The 26,579-nt window shown below is 33.9% G+C and overlaps 1 protein-coding gene across 1 annotated transcript in view; it reads left to right on the top strand.

Annotated features, from left to right (window-relative positions):
* lrp1ba (low density lipoprotein receptor-related protein 1Ba) overlaps positions 1-26,579 on the top strand; it is a 223,854-nt gene that overhangs the window by 134,997 nt on the left and 62,278 nt on the right. The window contains 12 exon segments of the mRNA XM_042712307.1: positions 1,722-1,911; positions 5,241-5,445; positions 10,873-11,065; positions 15,785-15,910; positions 17,749-17,877; positions 18,312-18,431; positions 19,716-19,829; positions 19,941-20,099; positions 21,492-21,614; positions 24,782-24,901; positions 25,280-25,408; positions 25,745-25,867. Coding sequence (XP_042568241.1) covers positions 1,722-1,911; positions 5,241-5,445; positions 10,873-11,065; positions 15,785-15,910; positions 17,749-17,877; positions 18,312-18,431; positions 19,716-19,829; positions 19,941-20,099; positions 21,492-21,614; positions 24,782-24,901; positions 25,280-25,408; positions 25,745-25,867 — 1,731 coding nt within the window.

Raw genomic sequence — 26,579 nt, 5'->3', positions numbered from 1 at the left:
CTCTTCATTGCATCTCATTGCTGTCTTGGAAAAACAGTTGACTGTATTTGTGTTTTTTTCCCCTTTCCTAAAGTCAATGGCAAATGGTCTAAATTACTTTACTGCACTGGTTCTGAAAGGCCTGTGTCATATTGTTCTTCTTCAGTGCAGTTGGCGTCCTTCTTTACACTTGTTAAGTCCTTGTTATGTTCACTGCATGTAATCTAGTAGAGCCTGCATGTCCTTTTCGGTGCCAATCACTTTCCCTGTCAGGCTCTACGGGGGTTTTGAGGATGAGGAACTGCATTCCGAAAAAAGTGAAATATTTCTGCAGAGCTTCTTAAAAGATTCTGCTCAGGTTGCAGTGCGATAAACTCAAAAAAAAATTTTCTCCCATGTATTAAGTAATTGCAACATCAAAAAGTACTGAATAATCTTCTGATCAGTGCACAGTTGTGTTTTTCACAAAAAGGCCCAAGCAGGTTATAAAAATGCGTTATACTTTGCGTCGGGTTGTACATGATATGGTTGCATAGGCAATACATGTGATGACTGTTAATTCAGCTACTACAGTATTGTGTTATTTCACAGGCAAACTTTTAAAAACATACAACAACAACAACAACAACAAAAGTACAAGAAAAAATACAATGTTATGACTGTTTGATTCTCTAAATATTACTTATTTTGTTGCACATTTATTCTCAATTTTGTCTTTTTTCTTAATCTTCTATTCATTTTTTTTTTCATTTTAACATTGAATTAAAGTTCTGTTGTAGTATAATATTTTATATTATTCATTTGTTACATTTAATTGCATTGTTATACTTAAATGAAATAAACTATTTTAAATGTCTGTTTGTCAGCGTCTAAATATTCAATTATTATTTTGTTACATTCAACTACATCTTTAAACTTGAAAAAAAATATATATAAATATATGTATGTATATATATATATATACATATATATATATATACGTATATATATATATATACGTATATATATACATATATATATATATATACATATATATATATATATATATATATCTGTATACTATATATATATATATATATATATATATATATATATATATATATATATATATATATATATATATATATATATATTTATAGATTTGTCACTCATATATATATATATATATATATATATATATATATATATATATATATATATATATATATATATATATATAAGGCAAAATATTCTATTTTTCATTCTGTTTTTGTTTTTATTTATTTATTAATTTTAACATGCCACTATTGTAATATTATAATATATATATAAAATAATATTTTTGAAAATATAAATTTATATATTTGTCAATTTTGCATTTGATTACATGTATAATTAAGTAGTTCTTCATAAAGTGTAGTGTTTTTAATTAAATTACTTATAAAATAAATAAATAAATAAATAGTATTGATGATTTAGCATTGATGCAGATTTCCACAACACATCTTGACCTTTTCTGACACCTAGCTGTTTCACATCGAGCGTCTGTCTGCTTTTTCTTCTTTTTGAATCCCTTCTGAAAGAACCTGTGGAGGTGTTTGCCTGACATCTGGTTTTATGGCTTTCGGATCAACTGCTTGCATTTGTATGATTGATAGAAGGTTTGAAATGACTAGATAAAAGTTTGATTTGTGCATCATTTCAGGCTTTAAAGTGTAGTGTGTTTAAATTGTAAAGCAATGTTATCATGTTTCCTTCTGAAGATGTTGGTTCTGTGGAGGGGCTGGCGTACCACCGAGGATGGGACGTCCTGTACTGGACAAGCTCCACCACAGCCACCGTCACCCGTCACAGCATTGACCAGACAAGACCAAACGCCTTCAACCGAGACACTGTGGTCTCCCTGTCTGAGGAGGACCATCCACATGTCCTCACTCTGGACGAATGCCAGAAGTAAGATTTAAATCAATCTTTGACAATATATTTTTTTTTGCTATGTCAAAGTGCTTTAGTTATCGTTAAATGAATTTATTTCAAATATGTGACCCTGGACCACAAAACCAGTCTTAAGTCGCTGGGGTATATTTTTAGCAATAGCCTAAAAAAAAAAAAACACTGTATGGGTCAAAATTATCGATTTTTCTTTTATGCCAAAAATCATTAGGATATTAAGTAAAGATCATGTTCCATGAAGATATTTTGTAAATTTCCCACCGTAAATATATCAAAATGTAATTTTTGATTAGTAATATGCATTGCTAAGAATTCATTTGGACAACTTCAAAGGCGATTTTCTCAGTATTTTGATTTATTTTTGCACTGTCAGATTCCGGATTTCAAATAGTTGGATATCAGCCAAATATTGTCTTATCCTAATGAACCATACATCAATCGAAAGCTTATTAATTCGTATGTATGTATAAATATCAATTTCAAAAAATTGACATATATATATATATATATATATATATATATATATATATATATATATATATATATATATATATATATATATATATATATATATATTAAATCATATATTTATACGTTAAAATTTCATTTATTTTACATATTTCTTATATATTATTTCATGTGTTTTTCTTAAATGTATTTTTTAAAATTAATTGTTTGTGCAATTAAATTTATACTCTGTTCAATGATAAAATAAATACATAAATAAAATAAGAAGTGATACTGTATTCTATCTATCTTGCAAGTCCCAAAACATTTACTTTTTTATTACAGTAAAAATAAATCCATCCGTCTCAAATGCCAAAAGTTTCTGGATTCCACCTCACCTCAAAATAACCCTTGTTGATAAAATTTTTTTTGATTTCTGTCTTTCCAAAAGATCAATTAAGGGAGGGTTCCTCTAATTATTTCGGAGTAATTAGGTGCCAGACTACATACAGAGTATTAATTTTACATCAGTGAGTTATGAGCTTCATAAAAATTCAAATTTGAAAACAGTGTGACCTGTGCTAGAGATTCACGGTATTAATCTCCAAACACATTTGCATCTCTTGATCTATGTCAGCAGTTCCTTTCATTTTCAAATTAGAAAACATGCAATTATGGATTCTTTTTCTACTTTGGCATATTGCTGCTCTCCTGAACTGTTCATCATTGCCTTTTTGAGTGATCCACTGATTTTAGTGTCATCTAATGCAGAGCTTCTGAACTAGGTTTTACAGTAGCAAGTCATACAAAAGTGAAATAAAATATATTTATTGAAGTAAATTTATTACTATTACTATAAGCTGCTAAATTGCTAATACCTACCTGTAAACACACATTTTGTGGTCAACACAAACCATGTTTATCAAGTGAAACCGTAGTTTTGTTAATGATTTTGAAGTGAGCTTCTGCTAATCTGACTAGCATCTAGATGAACGCACGATTTTTGACATACACAACAAAAGATATACATTTTCGTCACGTTTAGAAGATTATAACCATATATTTTTTCTTCTTTTTCATTCTTTATTATATTTTTATTCTTACTATGTGTTGCTATGCTAATTGTGGTTTATTTAGCATTTAGCATCCTTTAGCATTTAGATTTATGCTTTCTGGGGGGGGGGATTTATGCTTAGATTTATGATTAGATTTATGCTTTCTCTAATTGAGAAACAGTCGATTTGAAATTATGAAAGATATTGTACTTTGTTTACTTTGGTTTTGCCTTAGCAGTCTACATTTAAATTGACTTTAGCATTTCCCTCCATTTTATGCTAAATTATATTCAGTCAGATGTGGAATTTTCCAGTGTCTGTCAGACTTTCGACTGTACACACTGCCTGATGCTTGAAAATGTTGTGTATGGAAGCAAAATCAGTTAACGTTAGCTTTTGCCAAACTTCTAAAGGTAAACAATGCTGTGCTAGTACTAGCTTGTGTTCTTCAGGTGTATAATTATAAACAGAATCGTTTATATGTTTGCTAAACACAATTCTATTGGCATTCTCTTCGCTTTTTAAAGTAGGAAATCAGAAATTTAGACTTTGCATATTGCTCAATGGTTTAAGCACAGTATGCTATCTTTTAGCTGTAGCATTAATATGGCTGCTTGTTCTTTAAGGAACATTTCACCACTTCTTACCCTGACAGCACTTAGTCGGACTGTAGCAGTCGCGCGTTAGCCTGTTAGAGCATTAACACGGCAATAAGTGGCTGCTGCTGTCAGCAAGAAGTCCCAGCGATCCAAAAACTGCCAAAGATCACAGCTAGGAGTCACACGCCTGACACTGCAAGGTGCCGTCATATGCCAGGCTAGCACACTCTTCTCAAACACAAGGACATGCTTCGTCCTTCGACCGACTAGGCTTTTTCTGCCACATTAAAAGAAAAAGGGCTGATGCTATGAGGCTGTAGCCTTTTTAATTATAATTGCAGATGAAACAGTTTGCTGCCATATATAACAAGAAGGACTTTTTGCGTTAACTGAATCAAATTCAACATAAATAACAATGTGCAAAAAATTCAACTGATCATTTAATTATGAAAAGTGCTGTTTGAAATGTTTATTTAAGTCAATTATATAATAATAATAATAATAATAATAATAATAATAATAATAATAATAATAATAATCTCAACTGGTTAAGTCTTATACTTTTAACTCTTGTTTCTGTCATATAATAATAAGGACTTTCAGTTTGACATGATAATAAAATAAAAGATAAAAAAAAAAAGATTCATAAAATTAATCTTTTAAAAAATGCAAAATAAATAAATAAAAATAATGCAACTGATCATATACTTATAAAAAGTCACATTTTTGTCACATACAAATTTAAGAAAAACATAAAACAATAATAAATGTATTCCTAAATAAATGTTTGAAATATATAAAATAAAGGCATTTTAATATGGAAAAATACAAATGAAATAACTAAATGTAATAATAATAAATAAATAATTTACACACACACTTTATATATATGTATGTATGTATGTATGTATGTATATATGTATGTATGTATATGCTTTTGATGCTTTTGATCATATTCATACTTAAGTTTCGGTTTCTTTCTTTTATTTAATGCACATTTTAAATGTGAAATTTTAATGTGACTTTCAAAGAAATCATGTATATCTGAAATATGACTCCGAAAAGCGATATTAATTCTGGAGAAAGTGCTAGCATGAGTTAAGTTGGATATTGTGTAATGTAACGACATGTTTAAGCATGTTTCAAATGTCAAAAGTTCTTTAGGACCAGAATTTTATGGTAAAAATCATTTGATGTGAAAGCTAACAGTCTGCTTGCGTTCCCCCAGCTTGATGTTCTGGACTAACTGGAACGAGCAGAAGCCGAGCATCATGAGGTCAACTTTAACTGGCCGGAACGTCCGCATCATTGTTAGCATGGATGTCATCACCCCTAATGGACTCACCATCGACCACAAAGCTGAAAAGCTGTATTTTTCCGACGGCAGTCTCGGCCACATCGAGAGGTGTGATTACGATGGCTCGCACAGATACGTGAGTATGGAGCCACTTTGTTTGTGACTTTTAAAAAATGCATGGAAGTGCATTAGCTGAAGTGAAGGCTGTGTCTTAATAGCACTGCAAAAGTCTTTCAGCCTTTGTGAAGCTTTTCTGTTTTGCTGAGGTGAAACATTGTAGGAGGACATAAAGAAATTTCGATCCCATCCACTGAATACAGGTCGCTTGGGTTCAGTACATTGTCACTTGAAACCAAAACTTAGCTTTTGCCAGTAGGACCAAATAAAAGGTCCTAACGCTGTTAAACAATACTGAAACAGTTTTCTCATTGATCTTAGTTCTAGGTGACCATGATTTCAGGTCATCAGTTAATAATGCACTAAAAATAATTTTAACATTTCAGTTTAACATATTAAATTAATAGAAATAATGATACAATTAACATATAAAAAATAACACAAATTAGCATATATGTCTGAAAAGATCACAAGTTTCTGTCATATATAATAAGTAGGGCTATCAGTTTGACAAGTTTATTTAATAAAATGTATAATAAAATGTAATATTAATTTAATAAAATTGATTGTAAAGCTGATCATATACTTGAAAACATCCAGTTTCTGTCATATTGTAAGTAGGTCTTTCAGTTTAACATGTTAATTTAATAAAAATGATTATAAAAATAATGTGCAAGAAATAAAACTAAGTAGGGCTGTAAGTTTAATGTAAATTATAAAAATAAACCACAAAAATGTAAAGCAGTTGATGATACATGCATGATCATGTTTTTTTTTTTTTTTTTTTTTTTAAACATGTAAATTTAATAAAATGTATTATACAAATAATGCACAAAAAATAACAACAAAACCTTGTAATACAATTCCTATTTCTGTCATGGCAAGTATAGGGCTGTCAGTTCAGTGTTAATAAAATTAATTATGAAAATAATGCAAAAAAAAGTAACACAACTGATGTGTAAAATCATTTCTGTTTCTGACATATATAATAAGTAGGGCTGTCAGTTTAACATGTTAATTTGATAAAATTCATTAGGAAAAAAATAAAATAAATCCCTATTGATCATACTTATTGAATTCCCACTTTTTCATTTGCGATAAAAATTGACACAATTAATCACAGTCTTATTTAAATTCCTGTTTAATTCATGTGTACTATTAAGTGGGGCTGTCATTTTAAAAGTCTAATTTAGTGAAACAAACATTTGTAACGCTACTCGAGGAACTATTCTGTTTTAATTAATTGACATACCTAAAAATAGGTTGTTATTAACTGCTAAAGTAAACTGATTTTAATGTTTGCTTTCACCAAGGTCCTGCAGATTAGAGGGTTTGACACAGTTTATTGTTTGACAACCACCAACAATGCCGTGGCGCGCTAATGGGTTCTTGCTGGCTAATGAAACTATTTGCTCGCTAGGCTATTAGAAGGTGAAAATTAATCTGGGCGAATAAAAGGAACATTTGTTTTGTTGCGTGTCAGACAGATAGAAAGTCTAGCGAGGCGGGATCCTATCAGAGCGTGCTGGAGGAGGCAGTGCCATCTAAGTTACTGCTGACAGATTCAAACTCCAGCCTTTTCAAACTTTCTCTAGAGACAAACACACAGAGCCACACATGCAAACTCTCAGGAGTTCAGAATTAACCATGCAAATTAGATGAAACTTTCTTAATAACATCAAAACATCAAATATGCCCCTATTTACTTTCATAAAGGTAAAGTGTGTGATTTCTGAGCTACTTGAATCACCCAACATAATTGTAGTGGTTGGAAAGAGATTATTTCTGTTCAGATTTTATCTTTGTAGTTGTCAGTTTTCGCAGTTTTATATATTATGTTCTGCATAATTTACAGATTTCTTCTAAGGTTGTCAGTATGTGGTATAAATGTTACACTACTGAAACTGTAGATGGCGCAGGCTGATAGATTCTAATTCAATATGATGTAAATACATCATTACTCACATTGCACAGCTGATTGGTTACTTTTTACATCAGCAGCTAATGAGCTTGCTGCTCAGCATTCAAATACTTGGCTAGCATTTGTTGTAGCAGTTGCAGCACGCTTCAGAAACCCTCCACCTTCCCCAGCTCCACCTGTATAGATCTCTATGGGATAAATTCATGTATGCTATATATATTTAGTTTTTTTGTTTGTTTGTTTGTTTGTTTGTTTAAACAGTGAAAAGTGTTTCAGTTTTATAGTATGTACTGCATAATTAACCAATTTCTAAAAGTAGTAAATGTGTTTTAGAAATGTTACAGCAATGTTATCACTTTGTAGTTTTCAGTTTTTAATCATTTTACAACATTTTCTTGAACGGAAAACAGCAGATAAAAATGTTTTACAATGTCGCAATTCATTCCAGTGCTCAAAAATAACTTCCAATCAATTCTAACCATGAATTATGAACACATTCAACTAAAAATAGTTTTTTTTGGTCCGTTAATTTCCAGTTCAGTTATATGGTTCTGTGAGTACAAAGGGGCGGAGCTTGGCAAGGGGTCTTTTAAAAATAAAAATAAAGAAAGAAAGAAAAATAGCTTTACATGAAATAGAACCTGTTTTAGTTGAGGTTATGTTTGAGTAAAAGTCCATCACATTATTGGAGAACAAAGTCTGAGATAATCCCTGCTTAGAAGCTACTTGAAACGTAAGCCTGCGCTTGTAGCAGGAATGTCATGTTCTTGTCCAAAGGTTCGTAATTCAATGCTAAAAACTTACGATCTTAAGAGAGCACAAAGAGGTTTTCACCTGTCGAGACGACAGCTCTGATATGCAGATGTGTCTGCCACATCTTTCATCCTGATCCCCCACACATGTGCAGCGGCGATGGATCACTTGGGAATAAAGATGTCTCGACTGCTTGAGGGTGAGAACACGTGTTTGACATGTTGTCATTGCCGATTAAAGCACGAGTCTCACTCTCCACGTGCCCATCGAGATGCCTATTATTACAGAAAGACTCACATTCAAACAGACGGCCCTTTAGAGACATCTGTGTCTGTGTGTGTTACTGAAAAGCGGTTAGTGCTGCACTTCAGAGCAGATGTGTGTGGCTTGTGAAAGCCTTCGGATAGAAATGGCAAAACACATGAAAAGCTCTTAAAGCTGGAAAAAATGTGTGCAGCCTTTTTTTTTTTTTTTTGATGGGTTTACATGCAGTCATCATAGAAACTGTAATGAAGAATTTGCAGTGGATTTTTAGTGTACATTGTAGTATTTGTCTCTTGTTTATTTGCCCTTTCTTTTGTTTTTCAAAAGTTTTTTTTTTCAATTTATTTATTTATTATTTCTATTTATCCATCTATCTTGACTTGACTTTTAAAGGGCAAGGTTATGTTTTTTTTTCTCCAAATGTGTTTTTTTTTTATATATACAACAAAAATATAATAATTTGTGTCCCCAAAAATGGACACAAAATCTCATTGATTTTTAAGTTTGTACAGTATGTAAAAGTAGAGTCAACTTCAACCAAATTGGAAGCACCTTGATTTTATTTTATTTTAATTTATTGTTTTATTTTTTATATTGCCAGTTTTACGCAAAGCAGAAAAAAAAATCTCATTGACTTTTCAAGTAAATAAATGTTTATTTCAATTTCTTGGTTTATTTACTACTTTGTTTCTGCATTTTTTATAAAGATTTTAAAAATCAAAGTTTTTTGCCCTTTTTGCTTGTTTTTACACTAGATGGATAGACAGACAGATGGACAGTCAGATAGATAGATAGATAGATAGATAGATAGATAGATAGATAGATAGATAGATAGATAGATTGATATATATGTATATAGATAGATATGTACAGTGATAGATAGATAGATATATAGATAGACAGACAGACAGACAGACAGACAGACAGATAGATTGACAGACAGATAGATAGATTTCAGTGAAAGTATTCAGTGGTTTTCAAATGATGACTAACTCGGTTTTATTTTATTTACAGAAGTCTTTGACACTGATTTGTTGAGTGTAGATTTGGAAATCGGGTTTGTTCCCATCTTTACCATCTCTGCGTTTCTGAGTGACTGTAATCAAATCATTTCTGAAATTTTTTTTTTTTTTCATTTCCTTCAGGCAGAGCTTACCTTCCTCCCCAAGGTCATGCGTTATGTACTGTATCCCTGTGTCTCATACAACAGCGATTGCATTTACACTCTTTAGATCTGGGTTAATCATTTATAATGTGCTCGATACTGGAGGAGGGCTGTCCTTCGGGTGTGATGGTGGTTCCCCCTCCAGTTCTGGATGGGCCAGTGTGTGTATGTAAATTACACAGACACTCAGTGTGCTTATTTTGGTGTGTGTGCCTTTGTGATGAAGTGCATAAAGTAAACTGCCTGATGGAACTGTCCTGTACGGCAGGAGAGATGCTTTGATTTATTTCTTACCACTGCTTGAAAGTTATTGACTGATTATTAATATTATTTATAATTAACAATGATTAACAAAATTTATAAATAGACTATCCATCCTTCTATCTATCCATCTATCCATCCAAAATATACATGTCTTTCCATCTATCCATCCATCCATCCAGTATATTGTTCTACCTGTCTGTCCGTCCTTCCATCCATCCATCCTTCAGTCCGTCCATCCGTCTACCCATCCGATATATTGTTCTACCCATCTGTCCATCCGTCCACCCGTCCGTCCATCCATCCATCCAATATATTGTTCTACCTGTCCGTCCGTCCGTCCATCCATCCGTCCATCCATCCGTCCACCCATCCAATATATTGTTCTACCCATATGTCCATCCGACCATCCATCCATCCATCCATCCAATATATTGTTCTATCTGTCTGTCCATCCGTCCATCCATCTATCAATCCATCCGTCCGTCCATCCAATATATGGTTCTACCTGTCTGTCTGTCCATCCATCCATCCAATATATTGTTCTACCTGTCTGTCTGTCCATCCATCCATCCAATATATTGTTCTACCCATATGTCCATCCGACCATCCATCCATCCATCCAATATATTGTTCTACCTGTCTGTTCATCCATCCATCCATCATTCTACAGTGGGTACGGAAAGTATTCAGACCCCCTTAAATTTTTCACTCTTTGTTATATTGCAATCATTTGCTAAAATCATTTAAGTCCATTTTTTTCCCTCATTAATGTACACACAGCACCCCATATTGACAGAAAAACACAGAATTGTTGACATTTTTGCAGAATTAATAAAAAAGAAAACTGAAATATTACATGGTCCTTAGGACCATGTAATATTTCAGTTTTTCTTTTTTAAAAATTCAAAAAATTTCCAAAAAGTTCGCAAACATTTTAAGGTCAGGAGAAATATAAATTCACCAAAACTTTTGACTGTTAATCTATAACCTGAAATATTTAATAGAGCTCTTGTAAAAAAAAAGGATAGTTTTATTACCAGGATATTTCCTCTCCTAAATTCTTCTTCCTAAATTTGTAGGTCATTGTGAAATCAGGACCCGGAACATTCTTTGGCTTGGCAATTTACAGAGACTTCATCTTCTGGTCCGACTGGACGCGGAGGGCCGTGATCCGCTCTGATAAGTTCACCGGAGCCAATTCGAAAGTCCTCCGTGCAGATATCCCTCATCAACCGATGGGAATCGTTGCTGTTTCCAATGACACCAACAGCTGTATGTAATTTATTTCCCTTGTTCCATCGCATGACGCAATGATTTTAATTCCAAATTCAAACCAAATGTTTTTAGATTAATTGAAACTGAAGTGTTGTGTAAACAAACCTTTATAGTATATTTCTAAAACTCTTAAATCAAAGACGGTTCAAAATAAAAAGGTTGAAAACAAGCAGATAAACATGTTTCTTGGTTGACGTAGCGGATGACTTGCCGTGTTGTTTGTATTAGTCATACAAAGCTTGTTTACATTATTCACATGGGGTGTCTGAGACGCTTACTCTCTGATGACAGCAAACACAATGTAAAGTCACTGATGTTAGATGCGTCAGAAGTCACTGGGGGCTTTTTTGATGGGTGTACGGTGAAGCTGGAAACAAAATCAACACATTCTGACAAGAAGGTCAGATAAGATGAACGCAATCACAGTGTTCTCTGCTGACTCTACTTATTAGAGGACAAGCTGGGCTTGTGTCAGCACGGTATGATAAATATAAAGACAAATCATATTAAGGAGTGACTGTACATCATTAACAGGAACTTATCAAGTAATTACAGGCTGATATGTTTACTTAAGTATAATAAATTAGGTTCAGATTTTATCTGTATATTCAGATCCTGAATCAGCATTGTGATTAGCTACCGGTCTCATGCCATAAATGTACCTGGGTGCACTTTTCAGCGGGACGCAAAATACGTACCAATAAGTACATATATGGGTTTGGTGTAGGGCATATTTCCAACATGATAGAGCATTAACTTTTAGCGACAGTCCCCGGATATTTGAATTCTGAACCGCCGCAATACGTACCATAAGCAGCATAATAAAAACACAGCAATACGTTCCTATATCAACATAATAAAAACATGCCAGGGTTCATGAATTAAACCAGTGTTTTAGTGCCACTCAGTGGAAATTTCTCTTTGAAACTGCGGCGAAACGTCCAGTAAGGTACGAGAAAATGGTGTTGCTCAAAAAGTGCACAGAGCTAAGTTTTTTTTTATGAGACCAGGTTGGTGATTAGTGTACAGATTACAACCTAGACTCACATACAGTTTGTGATTTAAAGATTCCTCTGAATCTGGATTCTGAATTTAGATTGATCTATATTGTGAATCCATATTGTAATCTGTATTCTATAATCTATATTCTCACGAGACGAAATGAGACATGACACAACAAGATTTCAAAATGAGAACGAATCAGCAACAAAATCTTAAATTAACTGATCCATGAATGTTGTTCCTTATGCTCAAATAGCGATAAAAAAAGCTTATTTTTCAGCCTAGACAAGCCAATGCGCATGTGCAGTCATATGTGCGAGTCTCAGGTTTCTATGGAAACCAGAGCTTCTAACATCAGCTGCAGTGACGCAATGACTTTACCAATCAGCCATTGGCTGTTTTATTCAGAAGGTGGGACTATTCTGCCATGTTGCGTGTTGCAGTTTGCAATAATTTGTTACCTCCACCACTGAATATATTATAATCTATATTCTATTTGCTCTGAAGATATTAGGAATGCACAATAAATATCGGCACGATATTTATGCGCATCTCGTCAGTGAACAACGGCTCTGTATAGTAAATGCTGCTCCGCTTGAAAGCACGCACATCTAGAGATTTACCACTGATTACAGAACCGGCTTTACTGACGAGATGCACTATTTATTGTGCATCCCTAGAAGATTTAGATCTAAATATAAATTGTGATCTAAATTTTTATTTATGAACTAAACTATTAAAATCGACACTGATTCAAATTCTTTTTTTTTTTTTCTCTTTAATCCCCATTCAGGATTCAGATTGTGATATATATTTTACATCCATATTATAATTTAGATTATTTTTGCTATGAATATATAAATTCTAAATCAAGTTTGTGATCAAGTATAATTCATGCTGTAAATACAGATTGTGATTCAGATTCCCTTTGATTTGAATCTAGATTTTGGATTCAGATTGTGATCTGTATTGTACACCCATATTGCAATTTAGATTTGCTTTGAGTATATACAGTAGATTCTATATAAATTGTGATTTCAAATTTAGATTCCTGAACAAGACTATAAATGCAGACCGTTATTCAGGTTCCTGTTCACTCTAAATTTAGATTCTTGATTCAGATTATGATATATATTTGACATGCATATTGTAACATTCAGTTTGCTCCATATATATAGATTATAAATGAAAAATTGTTATTTATTTATTTTCTAGATTCCAGTTTCAGGTATATCTCTGCCTATAATACAGATTGCGTTTACACTGAATATATAGATTCTAAATACACATTGTGATTTAGATTATTATATAATTTAGACTCTAAATACATATGCCTTTGTTATAAATCTAGATTCTGAATACAGATTATAATTTATATGATATTTTATATTGTCAGTATTTTTAATGCAAAATTTTAAAGCCAATTAAAAATACTCCTTATTTTATTTTCACTATATTACAATGTGTGTGTGTGTGTGTGTATATATATATATATATATATATATATATATTTACAAGTATAGTTGTTGTTGTGTTTTTTTTTTTTTTTTTTTTTTTTTTTTTTTGTGCAATTTCAGTTGTAAACTTAAAGTCCAGTCAGTATTTTTCACTGACCTAATAGAATGAATCTTGGTTACCTCCATTCAAGTCCCATTCAAAATACTGAGACCCAGTCCAGCCTGGTCACTGCTGGAAGTACATTTACATAAATTATGTTTAATGCACATGGTGACTTTTATGTTTATATTCCCCAACCACGAAACTTACACCTGCAGTGCTTAGTAATTGCATCTGTTGAAACTCACAAAATGGCACCACATTTCAAGTGCCTGAGGTGCAAATCGTTTAAAGCCAAGAAACCAAACGTGATTCACCCAGGAAGTAAAATGGCACCATGAAATTTACAGAATTAGCAGAATTTATAGAACGTGACAGATTTATAGAATGCCGACTTTCCACTCCGCTTCTATCTTGGCTTGCTACAGACGTCTCTTTGTTTGTGGTTCAAGCCTCAGTGTTTCAAAGGACTCTAATGAAAGCAGCTTAGATGCTTGGCATCCCAAACCGTAAACGGAGATTTTCTCCTCTCAGGAAAGTTTTAGGAGATTTGGACCTCAGTAGCCACCGTCCCTCATATCTATATAGTGCAGATGACTCTATTAAGAGAATTAGTTTAGACAGTGCTATAAAACGCTGAAATTATAAGTAATTCCCCACATTACTTTTTAAATCATAACAAATAAGTCAAGCTTTATGTACCCCCTCCCCCTTTTTTTTGCGCCATCTGAATATAATGACATAATTATTATTTTTGCCATCTGTAATTCTTTTTATTCCAACTAATAAACATTGCTTTTTAATCGCCAGGCAACAGAAATTAGCCACTGTTAATTTAAAGGCATTTAAAGGCATATCCCATAATAAGCAAAAGTCTCCCAGGACTGAAGCCTCATGTCGCTACGGTGAAAGACGCTGGCCCAATGCACTCATCTGAATCCTCACCATTTGTGCAGGGGAATACACTCGGCCCACAGCTCTGGAGTCTGACAGCCGCTTGTGTGTAGACAGGGCGCGGTTCAGAGACCTGTGCTCCAAGCCAACGTCTGTGCCAAGCACAGTTCAAACTCACACCCGCTGAGGAGCCCAACCTTCTTGACTGGCATTGCAAGAGTGCCCTTCAAGTCTTGTGTGTGTGTGTGTGTGGGTGTGTGTGTGTGTACAGTGCTAGGCTGAAGGCATTGTGTTAAAAGACATCAGATGCCTTAGGCTGCATTGGAAATAGAGCGTTCTGAAAGGCAGTCTGAATTTTCCAGTAAGAATTAAGTATTTCACACAGCATTCAATAATGCTGTTCTTTAGAAAGATTCTGCGTCTGTGTTCAGATCTGATTCTAAATCCAGAATGTAATTTAGATTCCTGTTGCTCTGGATATAGGTTCCATGTCTTGATTGTGATCCATATTCTAAATCCAGATTATGATTCAGGTTCTGCTTGCTCTGACTATATATTTCTGGAACCAGATTATGATATTTATTGTACATCCAAATTGAAATCCAGATTCATTTTGTTGTGAATATAGTACATAAGATTATGATTCAGATTAATTTAGATTCTGTATCCAGATTATAAAAAAAAAAACAATTAGATTTATAGATTGTAATCCATATTTCCTTTGCTCTAAATATAGATTCTAATTGAAGTTTGTGGTCTAGATTCAGATTAGGATTCATATTCTAAATCCAGATTATGATTCAGATTCTGATTGCTCTGAATATAGAGTTGTGAAACCAGATTATGATCTTTATTGTACATCCAAATTGATGCAGATTTCCTTGCTCTAAATAACAATTCTTAATGAAGATTGTAGTCTAGATTTAGTATAGATTCAGATTATGATCCATATTATGATTTTGAATCTGGTTGCCCTGAGTACATAATTCTGTTACATCCATGTTACAATTGAAATTATTTTTAAATTATTTTAATCATTAATCATTTTGATGACAAGTTTATGATTTATTCTTTTTTTTTTTTTACACATCCAAACATGGCGCCAATTATAGAGACATTTGGCGCCACCTTTCAATGTGTATACATTTTTTTATTTCTTACCCTAAGTATGAGCTGTAAAACTCTTTGGACAGTTGTAAATGTCACGGTTTGATTCAGTGTTTTGATAGATTTGTTACCAAGGATTTCTCTTAATACTTTTAGGTGAGTCATCCCCCTGCGGCGTGAATAATGGAGGGTGCCATGATCTCTGTCTGTTGACTCCTCTTGGTGTGGTAAACTGTACTTGCCGTGGAGAACGGATGTTACTGGATGATAACAGATGTGTATGTAAGTCCTGTACCCTCTCTCTCTCTCTCTCTCTCTGTATATCTTTCTCATTTTTCTGGACTTCTTTTACTTACCCCAAATTTTTTAGTATGTCCCAGTGCTTTGAGTTGCGTGGCCATGTGTATTGTTACTGTTTGTATTGAGGCTCTCTATATGCTGGAGTATTCTAAATAATAGCTGATATTTCAGTATGGGATGCTGGTGATAAAGCAAGTTTTGAGAATGTGAAATTTTTGTTGGCTGATTGGCTCTGGATTGAAATTCAGAGTGAATGTTCAGGTCTGCAGTGCTCCAGGTCTGGATGCGAAGAGGTGAGAAACAGGGAGCATGTGGGACAGAACGGTTGCTGTTAGCATAGTGAGAGGAACATGCTGCTGCTCTAGGAACAAACTGCAGCAAAATCTGGCAGTGAGGCTATGGCCCAACAACCTTATTACTGCAGAATTGTTCCTGTTGCTCTGAATATTAATTACAAATCCAAATTTTGACTGTGATTCCTGTTGCTTTGAAAGTAGATTTCAAATCAAGCTTATGATTCAGATTCATTTTGCTCAGAATTTAGGGTTTAGAGACTTAGATTATGAAAAACAAATTCCATTTGCTGTTAAAATATAATTCTGGACTCAGATTATGATCTATATTGTACATCCATATTGCAGCCACAATTCATTTTGCTTTGAATATAGATTCTAAATCTAGATTGTGATTTAGCTTCACTTCGCTCAGAATTTAGTTTCTGTTTCCAGATTATAAAAAAAACAAAACAAAAAAAACAATTGTACACACAGATTGTAATCCAGCTTTCTTTTGCTTTGAATATAGATTCTGAATATGATGATCATGGTCTAGATTTGGATTATGATCCATATTCTAAATAAAGATTATGATTTAAATTTTGCTTTTTGAATCCAGATTATGATCTATTTGTACATCCAGATTGTAGTCAAGTTCATTTTGCTCTAAATATAAATTCTAAATACAGACTGTGATTCGGATTTATTTTGTTCAGATTTAGGTTGTGGATCTGTATTCTAAAATATAATTCCTCATCCAAAATGCAATTCAGATTTCCTTTGCTTCGAATATATAGATTCAATACCAATATTGTGATGTGGATTTAGATTATGATCCATATTCTAAATACAGATTATGATTCAGATTCTGTTTGCTCTGAGTATCAAATTATTTTGAATACAAATTTTGCTTGGAATATAAATTCTAAATCAAGATTGTGATCTTAATTTTCAATTCAGATTATGGACTTAATTCTGATCCGGATTTCTTTTGCTACACTGTAAATGCCAAGTGCTTTTATTTTCACCTATTTGGAGCCACTACAGATTCCAATCTGGAAAGTTGCTCCAGGTCTGAACATCTATTTACTCTACCAAAACAAAACAAACAAAAAAAAAAAACATTAAAATACAATTGTGTGACTTAAAAAAACATTGGTTAGATTCAGGACAACTGTACACGGACACTACACACTGTGACTTTAAGTCTAGGACTGCAACAGCGCTCAACTCTCTGCTTGGAGAGGATTATGCGGCTTATACACAGATGTGTTTTTGTGTTCAAACAGCTAGACATAGTGCTTGTGATTGTGTTGTGAATTGTACAGGGGACAGGGGATGTAGGCCAAGGAGACATCCCTCTGAAGTTTGTGTACATGGGCTAACAGTAAAAAAAAAAAAAAAAAATGCACATGGAACTCCATTGCCACGTCTGTCCTTGGCTGATTATGTGTCAAACACTCAAGCAGTCAATGCACATCCCTAATCTTTACTTCAGTGCAGCACATCACAGCTCTACAAAACTATTTTACTCTTGTCTTCTAGCTATGAACTCCTCCTGTAACATCCACTCTGAGTTCCAGTGTGGAAATGGGGAATGCATCGATTACCAACTGACATGTGACGGCATTGCGCACTGCAAAGACAGGTCCGATGAGAAGATGCAGTATTGCGGTAAGAACCCAATCAGGCAGGGTGCTGTGTTTGAGCCCTCAGGTTTCATCTCAAAACTGAATGAAGGAAGCTGCAGAAGGTCTCCCTGTTCTCCTGTGACTTGGGCTTATAAGACAAGCTTAGAGCAGCCTGGCAAAAACGTAAAGAGTGCAAATGATGTGACAGGGAGTGTTGTGATACTGTCTATTTCTGCCTTTTTTTTTTCTTTCTCAAGCAGAGTTTCTAATGAAGCAGCTGTTGTCAGATAGTTTTATTTCATATAGTTTTAATTGCATGTTTTCTCAAGCAGAGTTTCTAATCTATCTATCTATCTATCTATCTATCTATCTATCTGTCTGTCTGTCTGTCTGTCTGTCTGTCTGTCTGTCTTCCTTCATTTAACTGTGTTAAATGTGTACAGTCCTATGCCTAATCTTGGCTTTGTCATTCTTTAGAAAACCGGAACTGCAGACACGGCTTTAAATCATGCTATAACCAGCGCTGTGTGGCCAACCATCAATTCTGTAATGGCGCGAATGATTGTGGGGATAACTCAGATGAAGTTTACTGTAACAGTGGGTATTTTTTCTACTTCTCACTAGAATTGAAACCTTTGATCAGTCCAGTGTTGGTCAGTTTAGGAATCTTCTCTTTTTCCCCCTCATTCTGCCCAACTCTCTAGAGAAATGCAGTCCATCAATCAGTTGAACTCTTGAATTCTCACCTTGCTTGAACGTCTAAATAACATTAAGCTTTAATGCAGAAACACATCTATAATGTAGACAGTGCAAACCACAGATCTCGGCATCGCTATGCTTCAGTGAAGCTCAGTGAAATCTGTACTTTTGCCAGCAATTCAGGAACCTAAATTATTGTAAATAAATGAATAACATGCATCTCATTACAGACATTTTTTATTGTACATTGTCACCTGTAGCCAGTGAAATTTGATTGTTATTTCCTCTTTGTAAGAATCAAACTCACGCCTCTTTAAATAGACCAGTTTTGCATTCACACAACCACTGGTCTTGAAAATGGAGTGAGATCTAGTTTAGTTAAACTGGGTTTCTGTTCTCATTTCGTTAATACAATTAGTTTGAACCACTGTCTGCTTGAATATCAATATACTTACACTATTAATTATTATTAATTTTATAATTTGAAATGTTGTAAATGTGAAAGCGAAGTTAACCCAGAACTCAGCATTCATATTACATATTAAACTTTACTGAAGCGAACATTTTCCTAGATTATCTCAATTAAGTTCGCTTAAAAGTGGTCTGACTTCATCTAAAATGTTTGTGTTTGCTTTAAAGTAGACTTCATTTAAAGCATTTTGATTTGCTTTAAAGCGATCTGACTTCATTTAAAGTGTTCTGGTTTTCTTTAAAGTGGTTCGACTTCATTTAAAGCGTTTTGATTTGCTTAAAAGTGGTCTGACATTGTTTAAAGCGTTTTGATTTGCTTAAAAGTGGTCTGACATTGTTTAAAGTGTTTTGATTTATTTTAAAATGGTTTGACTTCATTTAAAGAATTTTGATTTACTTTAAAGTAGTCTGACTATATTTAAGGCGTTTTTGTTTACGTTGCAGTGGTCTAACTTATTTTAAAACATTTAAAACATTTTGGTTTGCTTTAAAGTGGTTTGACTTCATTTAAATAATTTTTATTTACTTTAAATTTGTCTGACTTTATTTAAAGCATTTTGGTTTGCGTTGCAGTGGTCTAACTTAATTTAAAGCATTTTGGTTTGCTTTAAAGTGGTTTGACTTCATTTAAAATATTTAGATTTGCTTTAATGTGGTCTGACTTAATTCAAAGCATTCTAGTTAATCTACATTTTTCCCTTCTGGTTCCAGATTCCTCGTGTTCTTCCTCCGAGCGACGCTGTGCAGACGGTTCCTGTATTCCCGCGTCATCTTGGTGTAATCAGATCATCGATTGTGCTGATGCATCGGACGAGAAAGGCTGTAGTAAGATTAGCATGTGTGAAGGCGCTAGCCTGTTCGCACTTCTGACTGTGTATGTTTGTTTGTCACTTAATGTGTGAAACACTCTTCTCATTGTCCTCTCTGTGTTTCCAGATAGCACAGACTGCATGGAATACTACAGACTGGGTTCTCGCACCAGGAACAATGATAGGTTTCTAAGATGCAATTCCACATCGCTGTGTGTTCATCCCTCCTGGATCTGTGATGGAGCCAACGACTGCGGGGATTACGCAGACGAAATACACTGCCATGGTAGAAATGCATTTGCATTCTCTCCCCCGGTCTGTCTTTTTCTTGTTTGTGTTCAAAGTATAATGTTGTCACATTAAAAAATGGAAAATAGCACTGGAAACAAAGGGAATTTTAACAAAGTTTGCATTGAGGTGCAGTGACGGCTCACATTCCCGGAGCCTTTTATGAGTCTCTATAATGTGGACTTTTTTGACTCAATCACACTGAGTCCTGCCAAATATTTGACAGTAATAAACTTAGATATTTATGATATATGTAGAAAGCCCAGGACCTACCGAGAATATTAAGTGACTTAATAAGCCCTTGCGGCTGAGTGAAACACAACTCTGGAAGTCGATGAGTATGTAGGAATTATTATTATAATTTCTTTTCTGGAACTTTACAGTCCTGTCAGAATTTATGAGTTGAGCGCAAACGCAACGTCGTAATTAAAAGTTGGAAACTCTGGATTTTCTTTGAATGAATGAATCATGGGAGAAGCAGGTTACTAATGATCATATATGAATTTTAATTGTGAATTGTTGATGCTACAGATTCATTTATACACATTCTGACATCTGTCTATCGACCATTTTATTTGTTGTTAACAAATAATATATATTGTGTAATACATATATACATAGGATATATTACACAATTATTAGTTGTTGTTTTTTTTGTTTTGTTTTATATGGATTTTCATATTTTAAGATTGAAACTTGATCTTGTAAAAAGGGTAAAACAAATTGAACAATATAAAAAGACATTTGAAAAGTATCATATGAATGATACCATTGTAAACAGTTTTCTTAGACAGTTTTAGAAACTTTATACGGCAAAAGAAAAACTGTTTTAATAAAACCAGTACCTTGGGACATAAAAGTGCCTGTAAACACCTATTTATGACTTCAACACTTCTGCGTAGGAACTTTCCTGGACATCTTGAAGGCTGAAATACATAATACAAATATGTGATTGTTAGCTAAACCGCTGGTTCTCTGATAATGTGTCTATGTTCCTTGAAAACTCAACTGCAGAAGAGCCCTCCAGAAATTATAGCTCAAACCTTTAATAGAAATTTGAAGAGGATTCAACTCCTGACCTCCGCTGTGGTGGCTCCTATCTTACAGACAACATAAACTCTTTACTGCAATGAGATGTTGCAGGTTTAAAATGACCTTGCTATGCAAATCAGAATCTAAACGCAAATACGAAACCACAGATAACAAATTGGATGACTAAAGTTGAGATAGACATTTAGAGGACATACAGTTGATTTATTTACAGGATGTTCTCGTCCTTTTTTCTTGAAATAGTGGTGAACCTAGCAAACCCTGTTAAAGTAAGAACTTCTGATGGGTTTCTACGGGTTCCTCTTAACTCTCATTGTCTTTATTTTGGCATTTCTCCCAGCTTCTTCAGTCCATACGTGTGAGGATGGCCATTTCGCGTGTCCCAGTGGAAACTGTATCTCCAGCGTCTGGTTGTGCGATGGACAGAAAGACTGCGAGGATGGAGCGGATGAATTTCAATGCGGTGAGCGCCACCTTTCTACATTTATCAACTAATCATGCCTGCTGGACACATCGCTCTGTATGTCACACTAATGAATTTATTCATGTCTCAAGACTTTATTTATCTTCTAGTCACGCATGACTATCTACATTAGAATGTAAGTGCTATTTTGCTCTATTGATCCACTTGTCATGGCTAGTATGTGGTAAGTGCTAAATGGGAGAGTTTAGCTGCTTGACATTCCTGGCTTTACAGTGTTACAGTCACGCTTTTATCAAAAATGTTCGGTTTCTTGTCCAGTCTTTGTTTTGTAATTCCAGACGAATTACTGTAGAAGTCTGATAAACTGGTATTTTATGTGATTGCATTTTATTGAAGCTCATTTTCACTTCAAGGTAAAAACAAAAAAGCTAATAATATTCTCCCAATTGTGACTTTTTCCTTATAATTGCGATATTATATGTCCCATTTGTGACTTTGTATTCCAAAATGTGACTTTTTTTTCTTGTAATTTATTTTCAGAATTCTTGGAATGCTACATTGTACTGTATGTCTCAATGTTACTTTATTTTGCATAATTATTTATTGAAATTTAAATTGCACGTGGTGACTTTTTATCCCAAAATGTGATTAAAAATGTGACTCGTTGTAGCAGCTTTTTTTGTGGATTTGCTATTGTGTCTCACAATATGACTATATATCTTGCAATGCTGCTTTATGTCTCACAATGCAATATTATCCCTCATAATTATGACTTGATTGCTCACAATTTGCAAAATTATATCTCCCATGGTGACTTTTTTTTTTTTGACTGAAAATGTGACTTTAAATATCACAGTGTGGCTTTATTTCTCATTATAGTGACATTTTCTTTTAAAATTGCTACTATATCTCACAGTATGACATATATATATATATATATATATATATATATATATATATATATATATATATATATATATATATCACAATGCTGATTTATCTCACAATGCGACTTTATTCCTCTTTGTTTTTCGCAATTTGCAAATTTAAATCTCCTGTGGTGACTTTGTCTGAAAATGTGACTCACAATGTGTCTTTATTTCTCGTTATAGTGACTTTTTTTGTAGAATTGCTTTATCTTACAATTTGACAATATATATTGCAGTGCTTTTTTATATCTCATAATGCAATTATTTCTCATAATTATGACTTTATTTCTCACAATTTGTGACTTTGTCTTCCATGGTGACTTTATTTCTCATTATAGCAATTATTTTTTCCAGAATTGCTACTAATTTTCACAGTATATACACTCTATACACCTCGCAATGCTGCTTTATGTCTCGCAATATGACTTAATTTCACGTAATTGACTTTATCTTTCACAATTTATATCCCAAAATGTGACTTTATTTTTTGTTATAGCAAGTATCTTGCAATTTGTATCTCCCATGGTGACTTTATACCAAGAAAAGTGACTTTATATTTCACAATTTGACTTTATTTATTTATAATTGTGACTTTTTTCTCGTTATTATGACTTTATATCTGGTAAATGTGACTTTATATCTTGCAGTGAATTATATATTTTAATCTTTGTCTCAAAATGTTGTCTCAAAACCTTTTTATTTATTTTTCTCTGAGGTGGAAATAGTAACAATTACATTGCGAAATACGAAAGTCATAGTTAATGTCTACATAAACCAACACACTTCATATTTCAAGCAATGCTTAGAGAGAAAAGTTTAGATGCATTTTACGATATTCTTGAAGAAAGTCACATGAAAAGTTTTATAACTTTAAGATATGGTTATTCCATCCATATCTTGCTATAACGTATTGTATAATTATTCATCTGACATATTCATGTTTCTCTTTGTGATGTACCTCTAAAGTGAGCAGAACTGTAGGGTAGGAAGTTCTAGGAAGTTCTGCCTTCCTGCTGCGAGCAATCTTTGCTTTGCTTCTGTCCCGACCTCTGGTTCCGCTTCAAAGCGTCTTATTCTGAACAAGAGCTCTGATCTGCGAGTGATGCTCCCGTGTAGCCAGTGCAACTCTGGAGCACGCTGCGACCTCATAGTCACTGACCCAATATCAGAAGTAATACAGATTTGTTTGCATGTCCTTGATATTGACGAATGTGCTGGTGCTTTTTCGCCTTTCATTTTGGTTATTTGTTCTTTTGAAACTTCCCCTAAGGCAGGTTTTGAAGAATGACCCTCATTTACCTATTCATCCTCTTTGCTTTCTTTGTTTTCAGCCCTTTTGGTGTCACTTTAAAACCTTTCTCTTGGTGACCTTGGTCTCTCTGTGCCAGCCCCCGGTGGCTTTGCGGAGATATCACAAAATCGATGACAAACGCAAACTTTGAGACTGCTGATAGGGGAATATTTGCTCCCACCTTCCGTGGCTCGTGTGCGTATGCAAGTGGACAATTACTTTAAAAGTGCTTGCTAGCAGGATCGCCTTCCAAAGTTGAATCTCTAATCCCAACAAGGGCGAAGGGGGCTTTAAGTGGCCACCTTCTTCAGATATTGCACTCAATTTGGCTTTCAAAGGCAAACTTATAACTATTAAAATGTATTCATAGATGTTTACACTTTCATTTTGCTTATTATAGGGTATAGTATAGTATAGTATATAGTGTATATAGTATATAGTATGGTTCTTAGCTTGCCCACCAAAAATGTATATGCGGTCATTATTTATTCACCCTTATGTCATTTCAATTTTTTTTGTACATCTTTTAGTGCAGTGTAAAAATTACCAAAATATCATATTCTGTATTCTATAGAAGAACTACAATCAAAGTGGTTTCATAGATGTTTACTCTTTCATTTTGTTTCTTATAGGGTAAAAATTGTATTTTTCTTCTTATTATTTTTTTTTGCCGCCAAAATGAAAATTATCTAATTATTTATTCACACTCATGTCTTTCGAAAACCCATTTGATTTTTTTTTCCCTGGACTACAAGACGGCAAAATTTTGATGCATTTTATTTCTATTTATCCCTTTCTATTTGGGAAAAGAGCAGTGTGAACATTTACAAAATATTGTATCTTGTGTTTTATGGAAGAGCTAAAGTCAAAGTGGTTTAAAACAACATAAATGATGAAAGAATAATACTTATTGTTTTTCCCACTTCTTTAAATGTCAGTATGGCCTCCCTTGGGTTTGTTTTCAAAGTTCAATATTTTCCCTCTAGATTCATCTTGCCTTTGGAATCAGTTCGCCTGCTCGAAAAACAAGTGCATCGCCAAACAGTGGCTCTGTGACGGGGAGGACGACTGTGGTGACGGATTGGACGAAAGCGAAGAAATTTGCGGTAAAACTCTGAAGCATGGATCTGCATTTAGGCCACACAATGAAAGACTTCCTCTGAGAGGAAGGATATAAATCAACACGAAAGAGGCGGGAAGAAAAATTGGCCTGCGGTTTCATCATAGTCGCGAATTTATGGCCATGCTGTGCTCCTAACAAATGGTCTCTGGGAAAAAAGAAAAAAAAAAGAAAAAAAAAAACCTTGCAAGGTCAAACACAAGCAGATTGTTAAACAAGTTCTCAAGACAATGCTTAAACTTTTTCAATTACTTTGAGTAAGTTTTTTTTTACACAAATGAATATTCATTAATGACACCGTGCAGCATGTTGGCTTGAGACTGCGATGCTTAGTTTCTCTCTTTCTGACTCTTTTTCTTGGCAGGTTCGGCAACGTGCGCCCCCGGTTTGTTTAGTTGCCCAGGATCGTACGCTTGTGTACCCAGGAACTGGTTATGTGATGGCGAGAGAGATTGTCCCGATGGCAGCGATGAGCTAGCAGTAGCTGGCTGTGGTAACTTCAACCATGATATTTCCTCTGACAAAACCAGCAACTTCCTCAAACATTTCCTGTTTTCACTTCAAACCGCAGTGTAGTAACATAATGGCTGCTTTTCACAATTGTATTGAAGTGACTCTATCTGGAACAATGAACACTAATTAACACCACTGTTGGGTAATAAGTTGCCAAATTGATCCAAAATATGTTCTTTTTATCTGCTGTCCCTGAATTTTCAGACCCACAAACAAAATAATTGGGGATTTGAGACAAGTCTCAGGTGTCTATTATGTGCTGCTCCTTTTATCCTAACACATACCTAACTGTTTGTTCTTGTTCCTCTCTTTAAAGCTCCAAACAACACGTGCACAGAGAACACGTTCCAGTGCCGGAACCAGAACTGCATCCCGCGGCGTTTTGTGTGCGACCATGACGACGACTGCGGAGACAGTTCTGACGAGTCTCTGGAATGCGGTGAGCAACTCCGGTTTCTCGATTCATTACTTTCTGTTGAAAATGACCGTCCCTTTGCGGCCTGTTTAAAATGGGTTGCAATTGTGTTGGCACAACATTAATTGGACGTTTCAGCAGTTGGAAGCAGTTGACGCATTCACAACTCACTGTCCTATACCTCAGATCTAAGAATAAACACACTTGCTCAGAATAATAGATGGAAATATAGGCTACTTTTTTCTATAAGGATTATTCTCACAAACCTGTCCCAGACGCATTTTACCATAAAATCAAAAAGAAAAACAATTAGAAGCTAAGCATTTTTGCATAAATTAAGTTGCAATAAAATAAATAAAATGTATATAAATTTAGTTTGGAAAGAGTACTGTGAGTAGTTTTTTTTTTTTTTTTTTTTTAAATCTGGATAAATTTAAGTGAGTAAAGTGAAGTGAAAATGTGCTTAATTAACATTGAAAAAATGCCAAAATACAAAATTTCTATGTTTTTTTCTTGTTATATCTTGTAATGTGAATATTTCTCACAATTTGTGACGTTGTCTACCATTTTGACTTTTTATATAATAAAATGTAACTTTATTTCTCTCAATGTGACTTTTCTTGCAATTACAATTATTTTGGAAATATGATTCTATATATCACAATGCTGTTTTGTGCTCGTTTTTTATCACCATTTGCAACTTTGTCTCCCATTGTTACTTTACATCATAAAATGA

The sequence above is a fragment of the Cyprinus carpio genome, chromosome A22, assembly GCF_018340385.1.
Source record: "Cyprinus carpio isolate SPL01 chromosome A22, ASM1834038v1, whole genome shotgun sequence".
In the NCBI taxonomy this organism is placed as follows: Eukaryota; Metazoa; Chordata; class Actinopteri; order Cypriniformes; family Cyprinidae; genus Cyprinus; species Cyprinus carpio.
The sequence above is the reverse complement of the archived record's forward strand: the minus strand, read 5'-3'. Positions and strand labels throughout refer to the sequence as shown.